This window comes from Rousettus aegyptiacus, unplaced genomic scaffold (assembly GCF_014176215.1).
Source record: "Rousettus aegyptiacus isolate mRouAeg1 unplaced genomic scaffold, mRouAeg1.p scaffold_m13_p_5, whole genome shotgun sequence".
NCBI classification, from domain to species: domain Eukaryota; kingdom Metazoa; phylum Chordata; class Mammalia; order Chiroptera; family Pteropodidae; genus Rousettus; species Rousettus aegyptiacus.
Window position 1 is genome coordinate 16,123,518 of NW_023416308.1, and position 14,988 is coordinate 16,138,505.

The 14,988-nt window shown below is 51.0% G+C and overlaps 1 protein-coding gene across 6 annotated transcripts in view; it reads right to left on the reverse strand.

Annotated features, from left to right (window-relative positions):
• Positions 1-14,988, reverse strand: part of OSBP2 (oxysterol binding protein 2) — a 159,448-nt gene that overhangs the window by 3,275 nt on the left and 141,185 nt on the right. For all 6 annotated transcript variants that reach the window (XM_036221035.1, XM_036221034.1, XM_036221038.1 and 3 more), the window contains 9 exons: positions 12,253-12,445; positions 11,548-11,665; positions 9,345-9,396; positions 8,937-9,083; positions 7,573-7,818; positions 4,943-5,063; positions 4,549-4,652; positions 4,381-4,476; positions 4,116-4,300 (listed from right to left, as the gene is read on the reverse strand). In XM_036221035.1, the coding sequence (XP_036076928.1) occupies positions 4,116-4,300; positions 4,381-4,476; positions 4,549-4,652; positions 4,943-5,063; positions 7,573-7,818; positions 8,937-9,083; positions 9,345-9,396; positions 11,548-11,665; positions 12,253-12,445 (1,262 nt within the window). The remainder of the gene's footprint in view (positions 1-4,115; positions 4,301-4,380; positions 4,477-4,548; positions 4,653-4,942; positions 5,064-7,572; positions 7,819-8,936; positions 9,084-9,344; positions 9,397-11,547; positions 11,666-12,252; positions 12,446-14,988) is intronic.

A 14,988-nucleotide genomic window follows, 5' to 3' on the forward strand; every position in this document is an offset into this window, starting at 1 on the left:
GCACTTAGTGTAATTACTGATACATTGGATTTAAATCTAATCTTGTTTTTTAACAATACTTATTGTAAGACCTTTATGGGGAGTCAATTTTTGTTATATTGTAGAGATTTAGTTCATCTTTTTTCACGTGGATAAACATTTTTTCCCAGTGCCATCTTGTCCACATGATCTGATATGCCACATTTGTCATATACCAAAGATACATATATCCATGGGTGTTTCCGGGCTCACAATTCTGTTCCACTGTTGCTTCAAAATACACCCTGGTATATAGCAGAGCAAGTCTTCTTTTCTCTGTTCTTCTTAATAAATATCCTGGCCCTTTATTCTTCAGTATAAATTTAAAAATCATAATATCAAGTTCCATATAAATCACTATTGAGATTTTTATTTGATCTCTGACTCTTTAGATCATGACATCTTTATAATACTGTCTTTCTATCCACAAACATTGTATCTTTCTCCATTTATTTAGCCCTCCTTTGATATCTCAGTAAAGTTTTATAATTTTCTATACAGAGGTCTTGGATATATTATAGAGTCCTTGGTGTTCTCTGATAGGATAATTGTTGTTTTCTCTTAAATTGTATTTTCTAGTTGTTTTCGTTTAGTGTGTAGAAACACAACTGACTTTTCCGTATTAATCTTACATTGAGGCACCTAAGATGCTTTTTCTGAGTCTATGGAGGTCTATTATTATGATGAATTAATTTTTGTTTTTTCTAAATCATCCTTGTTTACCTAAGATAAACTAAACATGATAGAAGAGTGTTATCTTTTTTATACACTGTTAGATTTTTTGACATCTTGTTTTGGAATTTTGCTTGTATATTTGTGTGAAAACAGGTAGAACTTTTATTTATATCTACTACTCTTTTTGCCTGGTTTGGTATCAGGGTTTTCCTGGCCTCACAGTATAAGACAGAATACTATTTCTTTTTCTGTGATTTATAAGATTTTATGTAAAATTGGAATAATATATTTCTCGAGAATTTTGTAGCATTCATCTATAAAATTATCTGGGCTTTGTGTTTTCCTTGTGGAAATTTTTACATTGCTTCTGTTTCTTAAATTATAGGACTATTCATGCCTTTCATTTTTTCTAGACTCAGTTCTTTTAAGTTATACATTTTTAAGAATGCCCTTTCTATCCAGATTTTAATTATCTGTTTACACTTTACATGTTATATGAAACTTTTTTCATTAATAGTTATTTCTATATTTTCTCTTGATCGGTCTTATCAGTAGTTTAGCCAGTTTTTTTCCTTGAAAAATCAGCTTTTGAAACTTCTTTTACTTTTTCCTATATTATTAATCTCTGCTCTTTTTTTCTTTCATTGGGTTTATATGTTGAACTTTCTGTAATTTCTTAGAATGGAAACATGGAAAAGAAAAAAACTCTCAAAATCAATGAGCTTATATATACCTATTTAAGGCAATGCATTTCCTTCAAAGCACTCTTTGTTACATCTAGCCGGTTTGTTATTTTTTCATTCTCATTCTAGGTATTTAAAATTTTTTCCATTCTAATTTATTACCCATGATTTGTTTAGCAACTTAAAAATTTTCACAAATATGTGGGGACTTTTTGTCATCTTTGTCATACCTTCTAATTTGTCTTATCATAGATCATGGTCTGTATGCTAGCTTCCCTCTGTAAATTTGTTGAGGCTTTCTTTAGGGTTTAGTGCATGACTGATTGATTTTTGCATACATTCCATGTATACTAGAATAAAAAGTATGTTCTCTGATTGTTGCAATCATGTTTGCATATTTCCTGTATTGTTTCAATCTCCTTCATGTCATTGCTGTTTTTTTCCCACAGTTCACCTATTAAGATATGACAGGGGTGTATTGAAGTCTCTCAAACTCCCACTGTAGCAATGGATTTATCAGTTTCTTCCATTACTACCAATATGTACTTTGTATATTTGTAGATTTTCATCACATGCATAATGTTTGAAACTATTATATCTTCTTGAAGAACTCAACCTTTTATCATGTAGTAACTCTTCCATCTCTAATAATGCTTTTGTCTTAAAGTCTCTATTACAGCTTTTTTGGTTAGTATTTTCATGACATGTTTATCTTTTACTTTCAGCCATTGCACATTTTCATGTTCAGGATATCTCTTAAAAGGTGCATGTATCTGGATTTAAAAAAAATCCTGTCAGTATTTCGCTTTTTAACTGGTGAGTTTCATCTATTTATAGTTATTATTCTTGGGCCTATTTCTACTGTGCTAATTTATTGTTTTTGTCCTCCTTTTTCTCTTAAATCCCTTTTTACTATTTTTAAAAAATCTTTTATCTGTTTTTTCCTTTTACTAAGAACTGAGCATTCTGTCACATCTGCTGGTGTCCTCTGTCTCCCCAATTCCTGTCATGTTAACCTCATCTACTCTTTTAATTCTGTGTTATGGGAATATTTCCTCTTTTTCTTTGGTATGTATTACAGCACCTTCTGGATTTTTTTTCTCTCCCTTTTAAAGTACTGTGCCCAGTATCATTTTCATTGCGGGTTTTTGTGAGGCTGTTCCTTGAGGACGTTTTCATTATGCCCTCGTATTTGAATGATAGCTTGGCTGGATAGGAAATTTTACCTTGTAATTTCATTTTCTTGATTGCTTTGAAAATTCTACTCCAGCACTGGCTGTTGAAAAATCTGATGTCAATCTGATTCTTCATCCTTGACTGACATTATTTAGTCCTCTCTGGAAGCTATTAGAATTTTTCTCTGTGGTATTCTTAATTTTCACTATAGTGTGGTCTAGGCAGAAGTTTTTCTTTCTCTCTTGTCTCTGGAGCTCTACTGGCCCTTTCAGCCTGAGGTCTTTCTTTATCTTTTTATTTTGGGAAGTTCCTCTCCATTATTTCTTTAACGATTTCTCCTCTCCACTTTTATTTCTTTCTTTTCCTACTGGGATTCCAATTAAAAATATTATTTTAGTGGTTACTCTAGGAATTACAATATGTATACTTTATACACTCAAAAATTAACGCACATCTTCACCCTTTTCTTGGGTAGCATGAAGGCTTTAAAAAAGTTTCTTTCCATTTAACCCTTTTCTGACTTACGTGATCACACAGTTGTATTTCATGCTTAGATTTTAAACCCCACATTATTCTTTATGATTATTCACTGTTCACTTAGCTTCACATAAGTTTCTGTTATTCATTCATTCATTTTAAATCTTCCATCTGAGATCAGTTTCCTTCTGTTGGAGGTATATCCTTTAGTACACGTCTGCTGATGGAAAATTGAGTTTTTGTTTGTCTGAAAATGTCTATTTTAACTTCACTCTGTAAAGATGTTCTTGATGGGTGTATAATTCTAGGCTGGCAGTAAGTCCTCACATGGAAGGTCACATCTGACTGTCTTCGGGCTCCCCTTTTTACCGATGAGGTGACAGCTGTCAGTCTGCTATTCCTTGGGAAGTAATGTCTTTTAAAAATCTGGCTGCTTAATATTATCTTTTAGGTTTAGCGTCAACAGTTTCACTGTATAAATTTAGATGTAGAACATTCTCTGCTGTTTTCTCTTCAGATATGGTCTCTCTCCTTCCAGACTAGATCCCACTCTCAACTTGGATGTGCCAGAGATGCCCTGGGGACTTGCCCGAGGTTCTGCACTCTCACGGGCACCCAGGACTGCTGGGGACATTGCTTCAGGGACTCACTCTGGGTTACTAGGTGGTAAGCCCTCTCTAGCTTTTCCTTTCAGGTTTTGTCTCTTTACCTGAAGTGTTTGGTTATTTCTTCTGACCTATGTTTACTCAGTGGATTCCATTAAACCTTCCCATGGAGTTCTCAATTTCAATTATTTTATTTTTCCTTTGTAGAATTTCTGTTTTGCTGTCTTTATAGTTTGTTGTGCCACTTTTTAAAATTTTCTGTTTCTTGGTTTCCATTCCTTGGACTATGGGGACTCTGTCCTGTCAGCCTGTTTGAAATCTCGGAACAGGACTTGCTAATATCAGATAATGTCACCCCGTTACAGCTGGATGCCTGGCTGAGCAGGGTCCGCTGCCTGTCCAGTGCCCGCTTGCCTCCTTCTCCTTGCCCAGTCTTTTCCCTGCCCCGCCACCCTCAGAGGCCCCTCGCAGCCCCACTCACGGCAGTGGGTACTTCTTCCACAGCAGCTTGGCCGGCAGCGTCTGGTACACCGTCTTCTGCTTCCCGTCCAGGCTGGGGCTGCTGGGGCTGCTCTGCACGATCTTGGCGCACTCCATCTGTTCGTCCCAGGAGCCCGACAGCACGTAGTGCGCCTTGCCCTGGCCGTCACTCACCACACCTGTCACCTGTGGACATTGGCAGGACCAGCATAGGCACAGGCCCACTCTGGGTCCCCCAAGGCTCTGAGAGGTGGCGCCTTGCTTACCTTTCGGGCTACCTCTTTGGAGAAGTAGCTGTAGGGCAAGAACTTCAGCTGGCACCGGTCCTTGGTCTTATGGTTCACAATCTCAATGTCCCCTGTCTGGTAAGGGAGGGTGGTGTTCAGTGGTCGGTCTCCGGGCTATGTGCCCCCGCCCCGAGGGCACCCCCTGACCTGGTCGATCCAGAGCTTGCCCACAATGATGTTATGCACAGTAGAGGTGCTTTTCCTCCATACGTAGTGATTCCCGCTGTCCTGGAATTCTAAGTGGATGGCACCTGGAGGCCAGATGTAGTGTCAGATGGGTCATGATCCACCATGCTGGACCCCAGCCTGCCAGCCCACAGTCCCAAGGTCCTGAGAACTGGAAGTAGGATTCATGCAGTCTGGGGAAGGGACACACTGGCCAGGGAGGTGTTTAGGAAGACTGTGGTGATAGGGCTGAGAACATACCTACAGGGAGACTAACGTCACCCCTGAGGCCCCAAGCTGGCTTCTGGGTTGGCAAAACCATTCCTCTTATCCAGAATGTCTTTCTGCCCTGGGAGAACACGTGGTCTCAACTCACCTAGCGGCATGATGGAGAGATATTTCCCCCGGAACTTGCTGGAGATGGTGATCTCCTGCCAGAGGCTCCAGCCGTTCTTGGAGAACACGTAGTGTGCGGCTGATGGAGGGTGGTGGCTCACCTGAGACCAGACCCACAGGACATGAACATCTGCTGGACATGGGCCCAGGCCAGCCGGGGGAACAGCCTGCCCTGTGCCCACTATGAACAGCTCTGTGGCCCCGACAGCAGGCCTAGCTCCTGCTCTGGGGGCCACAGACCCATGACAGTGCTCCAGGCAGAACGGCAAAGGCATGGCAGTGAGTACAGCCTGGGCGTCTGTCCTAGGCCTGCCCCAACCTGCTGTGGTCGTCGTAAGACGAGGACTGAGGTGTCTCTATGTCTGACTCTTGGGCTGTGAAATGGAGATGATGACAGAGCCTATGTCTTCAGGATGTCACGGTACCTGTGACAGGCTGTGCCGAGGGCTGATAAAGTGGGTGTTACTCTCTACCGAGGGCTTCCATGCCTACTTTCTAGTTAACCTCCCCACTTGCCAGCAAAGGGGCATGTCTACTGTGCCGTGTTACACAAAAGAGGCTCAGACTGAGGAAGCCATTTTAACCAAGGGACAGAGTTGGGCCCTGCCTTCTGGCCAGCCTGGCTCCAATGGGGGACTCCAGGTAGGTGACCTGCTCTGGGCCCACCCACACTGGGTCCCCTAGCACCTCCACCCCTTCTTCTCACAGCATTGTGTACCCCTGATCACTGTCTGTCAGGACGCCACCATCAACTTTCCCTTGCCTGTTCTCCCTCATTTCTGTGACTCCTTTGGACTCAGGGTCCTAGGGCTCAGCTTCTCCCCAGCCCCCTCACTCTCCAGGGTACCTCATCGCCATCTCATGGCAGCAGTCATGCCCCTGCCTCAGAACTGTAGCTGTACCTTCCAGCTGCCCACTGGACGCCTCCACCCAGATCGCTTCTCAGACTGACTGATCGGAGCTCCTGATGCCCTTGCCTGCATCTCTCATCTCCCATCTCTGTAAGTGGCAGCCCCACTTTCTTCCTACATCTTAGAAGCACAAGCCAAACCTGCCACCCACTCCTGTGCAAAGGGTGAATGTCCCTGAGCCTGCCCGTTGCATACACCAGGGCCCCTACACACTCACTAGAGCTTACCCAGCTGGCAAACTCAGGGACGTGTGACCCCCAGGGCTGGCCCTGGGGCTCTGTGTTATTGCTTCTCTCTCAGGAAGTTGATTTGGTCTTTCTAGCTGCTCACACCAAATGCTATGGGGTCAGCGCTGGCCCCTTTTTCTCACATTCCTAATCTAATCATAAGCAAATCCTGGCTGTTCTTTCTTCAAAATGTATATAGAATCAGCCTCTTCCCTACCCCCACTTCCCTAGGCCACAGTACATGGTGCAAAGGCCTCCCTGCTCCACCCTTATGCCCCGCACTCCACTCTCCACGGCAGCCCCTTTAAACAAGTCAGGGTGTCATGCCTCCTCCATCTGCCAGGGTCCCCCAGCTGCCCACCTAGCTTCCTCTCTGCCTTCCCTCGCTCTCTCTGCATCAGCCAAGTTGCTCCTTGACCAGCTCCTTTCTAAAAGGACCAGACCCATCCAACATACGCAGTACCAGCCCCTGCCCCCCGGGCCATAAGAACAGACATTTCTCAGCTGGCTGTGCCCTCAACACCTGAATAGCATCTGGCACATCATGGGCTCTTCATCCAACTCTGTTGAATGAAGAAATGCATTCATTCAGTAGTTGAGGCCAAGAACCTAGGGTCACCCTCGCTGCCTTCCCCTACCTCCTTCTCTCTCTTCACATCCAGAGCATTGGTAGATCCCCAGGCTCCGCCTTCTCCACAGCTCAGGCTCTGACCTCCCCTGATCTGGCCACCACAGCTGCCTCCTACAGGTCCACATAGTGGCAGAGCATGTCTTTTAAATTCACCACTGGATTGTGAACCATCTGCTTTCTGAGCTCAACCCCAGGCACACAGGAGGTGTGTGAAATGGAAGCTCTGTTCTGGGCACCTTCTCGCATACCTGCCTGGGCCCTCCCAGCACCCAGTGAGGCGCCAAGAGAATCAGCCCTCTTCACACAAGGACACCATAGCTCAGGTTAAGATGCCAGTGCTGAGGGATACTGTGTGTCTTTGCTGGGAAGGCATGGAGGCAAGTTGACTACATGTCCCAGGGCAGGACCTCTGGAGCCTCATACTCTAGGCCTCCACTGTCACTGACGGGGGCCCTTGGAGCACAGGTTCCTCTCTGCCAGCTCAGTGGTGACCCCATGCTCCAGCCCACCTGGACTCCCCAACAGCACCCTGCAAAGGTCCTCTGACTACTGCTTCATGGTTCCTGGCTGGGACAGGAGTCCCCCCCTTCACCTCACACTGTCCTCATCAAGCTGTTCTCTCACTGTGGTCCTCACCATGTCCAGGAGGCCTGCTAGGACAATGCACCCCTGGGCCTGGGCCTGTCTCTGCCACAAGAGGCCAAGATGCTTGATTGGACCCCAGATTGATGGCTCTTTGGGAATGGGCATGTCAGGGTCAGGGACTGCTTCCCATTTGTCTCATTCCAGCCTCCAGGCCTGGCAGGAGCAGCTGGGCTAGAGTGTGAGTCAAGGGCCTCACCTGCTCGCAGAGGGAGCGCAGGCCCATGTCTTCGAGGCGGTCCAGCTCGAAGGTCTCCCCCAGCATGGGGTTGAAGGGCTTGGCGATGCGGTGCACAGTGGTGGAGTAGGAGGACACAGAGAAGGCGGCCACCAGGCACATCTGCTCCACGGAGCTGGTGCAGTGCACCGCCTTGTCCAGCAGGTGGTGGTACTCCAGGTCCTCTGTCAGCCGCTGGAGCATGGACAGGGGCTCGTTGAAGTTGACCTGAGGGCAGGCTGGTGGTCAGGCCGGGGTGTCCAGCTGAGAGGGTTGCTCCCAGCACAGACATGAGGTCAGCACAGCACCCTTGCTTTTCTCAGCTGTTCAGGAACACTGCTGCTCAAACGACACCTTCGGGGAGGTTCCTCCGGCGACTCCTAACACCACAGCCCTACTTGCTCGTCTGCCCGGCTTCTCCTGCCTCAGTTTTCTCCACAGCCCTCACCGCTTCCTGACCTGCTGTGTCTTGACTCTTGCATTACGTTTGCTGCCAGTCTCCCCTCCCAGGATGTAAACGCCAGGAAGGTCAGGGGTTCTGACTTGTTTGACACTGAATCGCAAGAATCAGCTACTGAATGAATGATGGAAAACGTGGGTCTTTCTCATATTCTGAGCTACTATGCAAGCATTCTGTCAAGTGCTCCTGTGCAGGGGCCCCCATCGCAGCCTCACATAGGGCAGAGTCACCCGCCCCCTGTGGTGCTGGGTTGCAACCCTGGGCCGGCCATCAGGCAGGGTTTTCCTGTGTGCTCTCATTTCATCGTCCCAGACACTCTGAAGTGGATGCTTTTATTCTCCCCTCTTTGCAGATATGGACACACAGGCCAGAGATGTGAAGGTACTCATCTCGGGTCACACAGTAAAACTGAGTCTGGCCGGGAGCCCCTAAGCTCTTTCTTGGCGGAGGTGCCATTATAGTCTGACAGCATGAGGCTGCCTGCCCTGCCATCATCAGTCTGCTGCGTGACTTTGTTGAGGTGGGCACCAGGGACAGCTCCCAGCACAGAGGAGGACCTGCCTGTCCACCTACCCCCCAATCCTGCCATACCCCATCTACGAGGCCAGACGGCAGGATATGGTGAGGCCCTGTCGGATGCAGCGGTGCTTTGAGGCTCCCCACGTCTCTGACCAATGCAGAACTCCTCCCTGGTTCTTTCCCTCAGGGCCTGAGGCCTCTGCTCTTGGGACACGATTCAATAATTCATTACACGCTTCCCAGATGTCATTAAGAAAATGACACCTAGGGGGGGCTGCCTGAGCTTCACACGAGCCATTAATTCTAGTCCACGCACAAGGAAACAGCCCCAGGGGACCCAGTGAGGCCATCCTTCCAGAGCACCTACTGGCATGGGGATCTTGGAGAGCTCCCGGCCGATGCAGTTCTTCATGATGCTCCAGAGATTAAGGCTGTAGTTGGGCTTGTCGGGGATGCGGACTCGCCTCTTGACTTTGGGAGGGTCCTTGGGCACAAGTGAGGCACCATCCAGCACCTGCCAGAGAAGCAGAGTGTGCGCATCAGCAGAGGCCAGAGCCTCCCTTGGCCCTCCACACCTTGCCCCGGGCAGTCTGAGGACCAGCTGGCCACTTGGACACTGCTGACAGGAGGGGTAGGCAGGCTCCGCCTAAACTGTCAGATGAAGGCAGACCAGGGACCCAAAGGCAGCCAGGGCACTGGGCCCACACTGGGGTCCCCCCAAGCTCAAAGTGCCAGCCTTCCCCCTCGGCCACCCTCAGAGTCTTCCCCTACTCACATTGTCTGATGAGGTCCAGTCCACTGGGCCTGTTGTTCCACCCTCAGCTTTTCTGCAAGAAACAAAGAGTCAAGTTATTTACAAATCTCAAGGTCTCTGCAAGACCTGGCCACCTTCTATCCAAACCCCTCGGTGAGGTCCAAGGGGCAGCCTGCCCAAGGCGGCCTCTCCAGTAGGGTGTCTCTAGTTTAGGTGGGGCTGTGGGATCTGGGGCAGAGATCAGGAGGGGCTCCCACCCACTGATGCCTTGTGGGAGCAGCTGCTCAGCAAAGCCTTCACGTGAGGTCCCTGCACACAGTCCCCTCCTGGGGACTGGCTGACCCAGGACCAGAGGAGGCTGGGAGTGGGCACCTCCTCCGGGAGGGCCTCCTGGAGCCCCATGGGCCCCTCTGCCACAGACCCCACTGTGTCCTCACTGTCTGCTGGTCTGACTCCTGCACTAGTTGGGTTCCAGAAGGGCAGGATGTGGGTCAGATGCATCCCTGTGCCCAAGAATACTTGTGGGAAGACGGTGGTTTTAGAGTAGCAGGGGCACTATGGCTGGTGCAGAGGGAACCCCAAGGAGGGGTGACCTAGGCCAGCTGGGGTGGAGGACGAATACTTGCCAGGCAGGACCTCAAAGGATGGGAAGCAGTTACCCAGGTCATCGGGGTAAGTGAGAGGGCGCTGCACATGAGGGGACACAGGCAGAGGACCTGCCCCTGCCGCTGCCCAGTGTAGCTGCAACACAGGGGTGGGTCAGCTGTGTGGGTCTCGGGGCTGTGCCAGGAGCCATGTTAGCCAAAGAAGTATTAAGCAGGAGAGTCACCTGCTTACTGGTTGGGTGGGACCAGAAGGGCTTGGGGCTAAGGTCTAGAAGATTGCTGGGGAGGGGGCATGAAGGAAGCTAGGCTTGGGTCCCTGGGGGCTCCAGGTACAGGAGGGGTGGGAGAGGAATCGGAGGGCAGCCTGACCAGGACCCTCCTGGCTGCAGAGCCCAGAGAATGGCACTGCTGGGCGATAAAGTGGAAGTTCAGAATGGCCAAGCTATGCTCATTTTGAGAGCAACAGAAGCAATTTAAAAATATTATTGGGAAATGGAAAATGATTCTGAGCTGGAAATATACTGCTGAGAGGACTGGAACATTTCTGACGGGTAGAAGGGATCCAAACAGCCCTTTCCTTGGAAGAAACCAGGACAGGGACGTGGTAAAGCAAGGCCAGGGTCTTTCACTGGCCGCCTCCTCCTGGACTGGGCTTCAGGGGCCCATGGAAGACAGGTGGGCTGTGGCAGGCAGCAGAACAGAGGTGGAGAATAAGACCAGTGCCAACTTGCAGTTCCACATCCAGTCATGGGCAAGCGCAGGAGGTTCTGCAACTCCGACACGCCCCATGGCTTAAAGGTGGCAGTGGGCAGCACGGGCTATGGTTAGTTGTCACTGTCCCCAGGATGCAGCAGGAGCCCCAGACAACCGTGGAGCTCATCGCCACCCTTGTGTTCCGCAGCCCTACCGTACTCGACAGACCTTCTCTCATTAGGACCTTGAGCAATTTGAGAATAAAGACCCTAATAAGGACAGAACTCTCGATTACATTACATTGACATTTCATCCCTGGCGTGTTCGCCTCTGACCTCAGCCCAGACACAGGTTGAGCCCAGCCTGCCCACCTGGCTAATTTATGCCTTCTCTCTGACATGTTGTGCTCCAGCAGGGTCCACCCCCACGGGCACTTCCTAAAGCTCGCAGGGAGTCTGACAACGTGGCTCTCAGTGCTAGTCAGTGTCCCAGTTGCTACTGCGTGTTTTAATGTGTATTTAGAAACATCCTGAAAGAGCAGGCTTTTATGAAAAATGAAACGAAAGCTCAGAACTAGAAAAAAAAAAAAAAGATACTTCCTCCATCTCTCTTCTAGTCTCAATTGCTGACATGCTGGAGGGGGACCTTGTGCAACTCTAAGCGAGCCCCAGCCCCTACCCCTGCCTCCCTAGGCTGGAACTGTTCTCCATCTCCATTTAAAATGAAATGCTGATACGAACTCTATTTGGGCATTTTTGATTTAAGGAAGAACAGAGCGAATCTAAACAAAAATGCCCCCTGGAGCGAGACTTAACAGAAAACCCTATGTACAGAGAGGAACAGATGGAGTATGAAAAGAACAAGGTGGGTATGGCTGCCCCAGGAAAGGGTCTTTCTGGGGCGGCTGCCCTGCCCGGAGAGCCCACCTGTCTTCCTTGGCTTCCGTGATCACAGTGATGAAGGATGTGGAATCTTCCATGGCGTCGAAGTACTCGGTATCCTCATCTTCCTCACTGTCCTCTCCTTTGGGAGTCAAGAGGCTTCCTAGGGACATGCACAGAGCCGCTGCTTCAGTTTACAACCCCACAAAGTCTTGTCTCACCCCACGAGGGGAAGTCCAGAGCCCAAGGGGCGCCACCCCCCCGCCCTCTGACGTCCCCGCTTCACCTCCCAGCTCCTCCCTACTTTGGTCACCTCGTCCTGGTTAACCTGGTTGCAGCTGCCCTCACTTGCTGTTCTGGAACTTGCTTTCCTGTCAGTGCTCTGTCTCAGAGTCCTCTTTCCTTCCCAAAGCCGGTCAGTCTGTTTGTGGCCCAGGTGCCCTTTCTGACAGACTCCTTCCCGGGGTACCCATGACCCCTAGCCCGAAGTGGCCACCTGGCAGCTCTGGGGACAGCTGGGCTCACTGAACTTGTTTACAGGGAGACTGTTGCCAGTTGGTGGCAGGCCTGGGAAATACGAAGCCGCGGACAGGCTGGCCAGGGTTGGCCAAGACAAGCCCCAGTGTGGGCACGTTAAAGGGCGCATGTATTGGGGACCATGTAAGCAGAGCCAGCTGGACGAGGGGGAGGCTGAGGGTGGAGTGGACAGAGCACCAGTCAGATGGACAGAGGCCAGGTGGCCCCACTCACCCTCGCTGAAGCTCTTGGTGGGGTTGGCGGCCCGGCCTGGGGCGCTGCGGAAGGCCCGCTCGAGGCTGTTGTGCTGCTTGGCCAGCTGCTCAATGGTCTCCTCCAGGTGGACGCGCTGCTCTTGCTCATACTGCAGCGCACGCTGCCATTTCCGGCTGTGTGTCTCCGCTAGTTCCAGGAAGTCCCTGCAGGCCTGGGGAGGGAGCAGCGGCCTGTGAGCACTGGGCCTGGGGCGGGGTGGGGGCCTATGTGCCCCTACCTTCCACACCCTGCAGAGCAGTGAGTAAACCCTGGGGTGCTGGTCTCTCCTTTCTCTCCGTTCACCAGGTGGTCAGAGGACAACCTCTGTTGTCCTCTCTGGCTTCTGTGTGAACATGGGGACCCTGGCTTGCTCACAACAGCCCAGGGACTGCTGTGGTCAGTGTTCGACGGTTCCAATGCCACTTGAGAGCACCAAACCTGGGGTGTCGCTGGCCAAGGCTGCCTCATCAGCAGCAGCTGGGGATGCTGGCTTTTCCTCACAGCTGCCATATCCTGTGTGCTGAACCTGAGGTCTGTCACAACCCCAGACCCCAGTGGGACCCAAGATACCCCTGGCAGCTTAGGTCAGTCCCTGGCTTTGGCACAGAAGAATTCAGGAAAGCCACAGTCTGCTGTATTGCCTGGCTTGAGGTAATGAGTCTTGTTTGACAGAGGGACTGGGACTTTCTATTAAGTTACCTCAAAGCCTTTATCACATAACTTTGCTTTTAAGGTTCCTTCTTCAAACTTGTGGACTACTATGACATCTAGATTCTTTTTAGCTTTCCAGGTCCACAGGTGGTTCCACCACACTCTTATGAAGCAGAGATTGGTCATTCTGTCCCTGTCATCACAGTAGAGAGGAGGACCAAGGCCTCAGCCATCCCTGGAAGGCAGCAATGTCCCCGCCAGAGGCCTCTGGGTTTGCCCTTCCTGGACTCCTTCGCGTGGCAGGAAGGGACGCTTCCTCGGCCCGACCTGCATTAGTGGCCCTGGCTGCCACCCCAGCACTCCCTTCCCACGCCTTGTTGCACTAGCCACTGGGCCCCACACACATCACACTCTGTCTGACCCCTGGAGGGAGAGGGGCACCCGGCCACTCATCTGTGACACGGGGACAAAGCAGCACGATCTTGAAGGGCAGTCAGGAAGAACCGGGGAGGTGATGTGGAGACGCCTCAGTTGCTCTTTTGGGGGCCACCACCACCATCAACTTGGCACCCGGGGCTAAGGCCTTCACCTGCCCTCTTCCCCCTGCTGCTCCTCAGACCTCGCAGGCCTCTCTCCAAGGAAGGCTCCCGACCCCGCTCAGTCAGGGCCCTGCAGACACTCCCCGCAGACACTCGCCTCCCCTGAAATTTCATGTCCGCAAGTTAGTTTCTCTAGCAACTGTGCCTGTCATACTTAGTCCCACACAATCTCCCAAACTCAGCAGCTGCCCAGGAATGTTTCTTGGATAAGTGAGCACCCTGTGAAGGTGTGGTATCTTGGTCTCCCTCAGGGGAATGGCTCTGTGTTGGGCACCTGCCTGGGCTTGCTGGCTGGCTGTCCTACCATCATGGAGAGCTGAGGCCTGGTGACCCACTGGGCTGGCTTAGCAGAAAGGGTCCCCAGCCTGAGGCACAGGAGGGCCGGCTGCTCAGCTGGCCCCAGGCATGTCACTCCTTTAACAAGCCCTGCTCTGATCACCTTCCCTCCATCATCTCATCTCACCCCAGTGACCAAATGGAGTGGGCAGGGCAGGGGCTCCCTGCCCAAGGAAACCGGTAAATGTAGTGGAAAAGGGCATGCGATTGGGAGTGGGAAGGCCTGGGCTCCTGCACAAGTCACTCCACCCCCACTGAGCTGTGTCCTGTCTGTGAGACGAAACAGTAATGTCTGACAGACCCTGTACTCATGGCCACCCTGTCTCACCTCACCTAGCAACATCCTTGAGGTAGGAGGAATGGGATCATCCCATTTAACAGATGAGGAAACCGAGGCTCAGTTATTGCCGGCTTCCCTGCAAGGCTCTGGAAAGGAGCGTTCACTCCACCTCAGGTTCAGGGGCCTCCCATCCTCCCCAAAAGGTCAGGATGCAGGTTCCTGCCTGGCCACACCTAAGCCACCGTAACCCGCTTCTCCAGAAGGGGCAGGGATTTATACTGACAGGTGTCCTGGCACAGATTGGGGGGAGAGACCTCGGGGAAGGAAAGAAATCTCCTTATGCACTTAACAGGCTCTGGGGATGGGAGGGCCTACGTCCAGGGTAGTCGCATGTCTGAGGCTATTTTGAGCGTGCGAAGTATGGATCTGTAGGGCTCTCTTGGTGGTGTGGAGCTGCGTTCACTGACTACCATGCAATCTGGTGACCCCCAAGGTGGGCCTGGGTGGGCCCAGGGAAAGCCAGCTCCAGCCCTGACCACTCCCTGGCTTGTGACCTGGAGCCAAACTTTCACCACCCTGGGTCCTATAGTGGCCTCTACCTTGCCCCCAGTTCCCACCCCACTTTCACTACTGCAGGCCTCAGGGCGGGGGCCTTGACAGCAGACACACTGACCACCTGCCCCAGCGGCCTGACTGAAAGGCCCCTCTTTGCTGGGTCTGCACCAGGGCGTGTAAGAGGCAGTAGTGGGGTGGGGGGTCAGGGGTTTGCAGAAAATCACTCTGCGCCTGAGAAACATTCCAGACCCTTACAGGAGTCCTGGAAGATGGGTGGGGAGGGACTTCCCCACC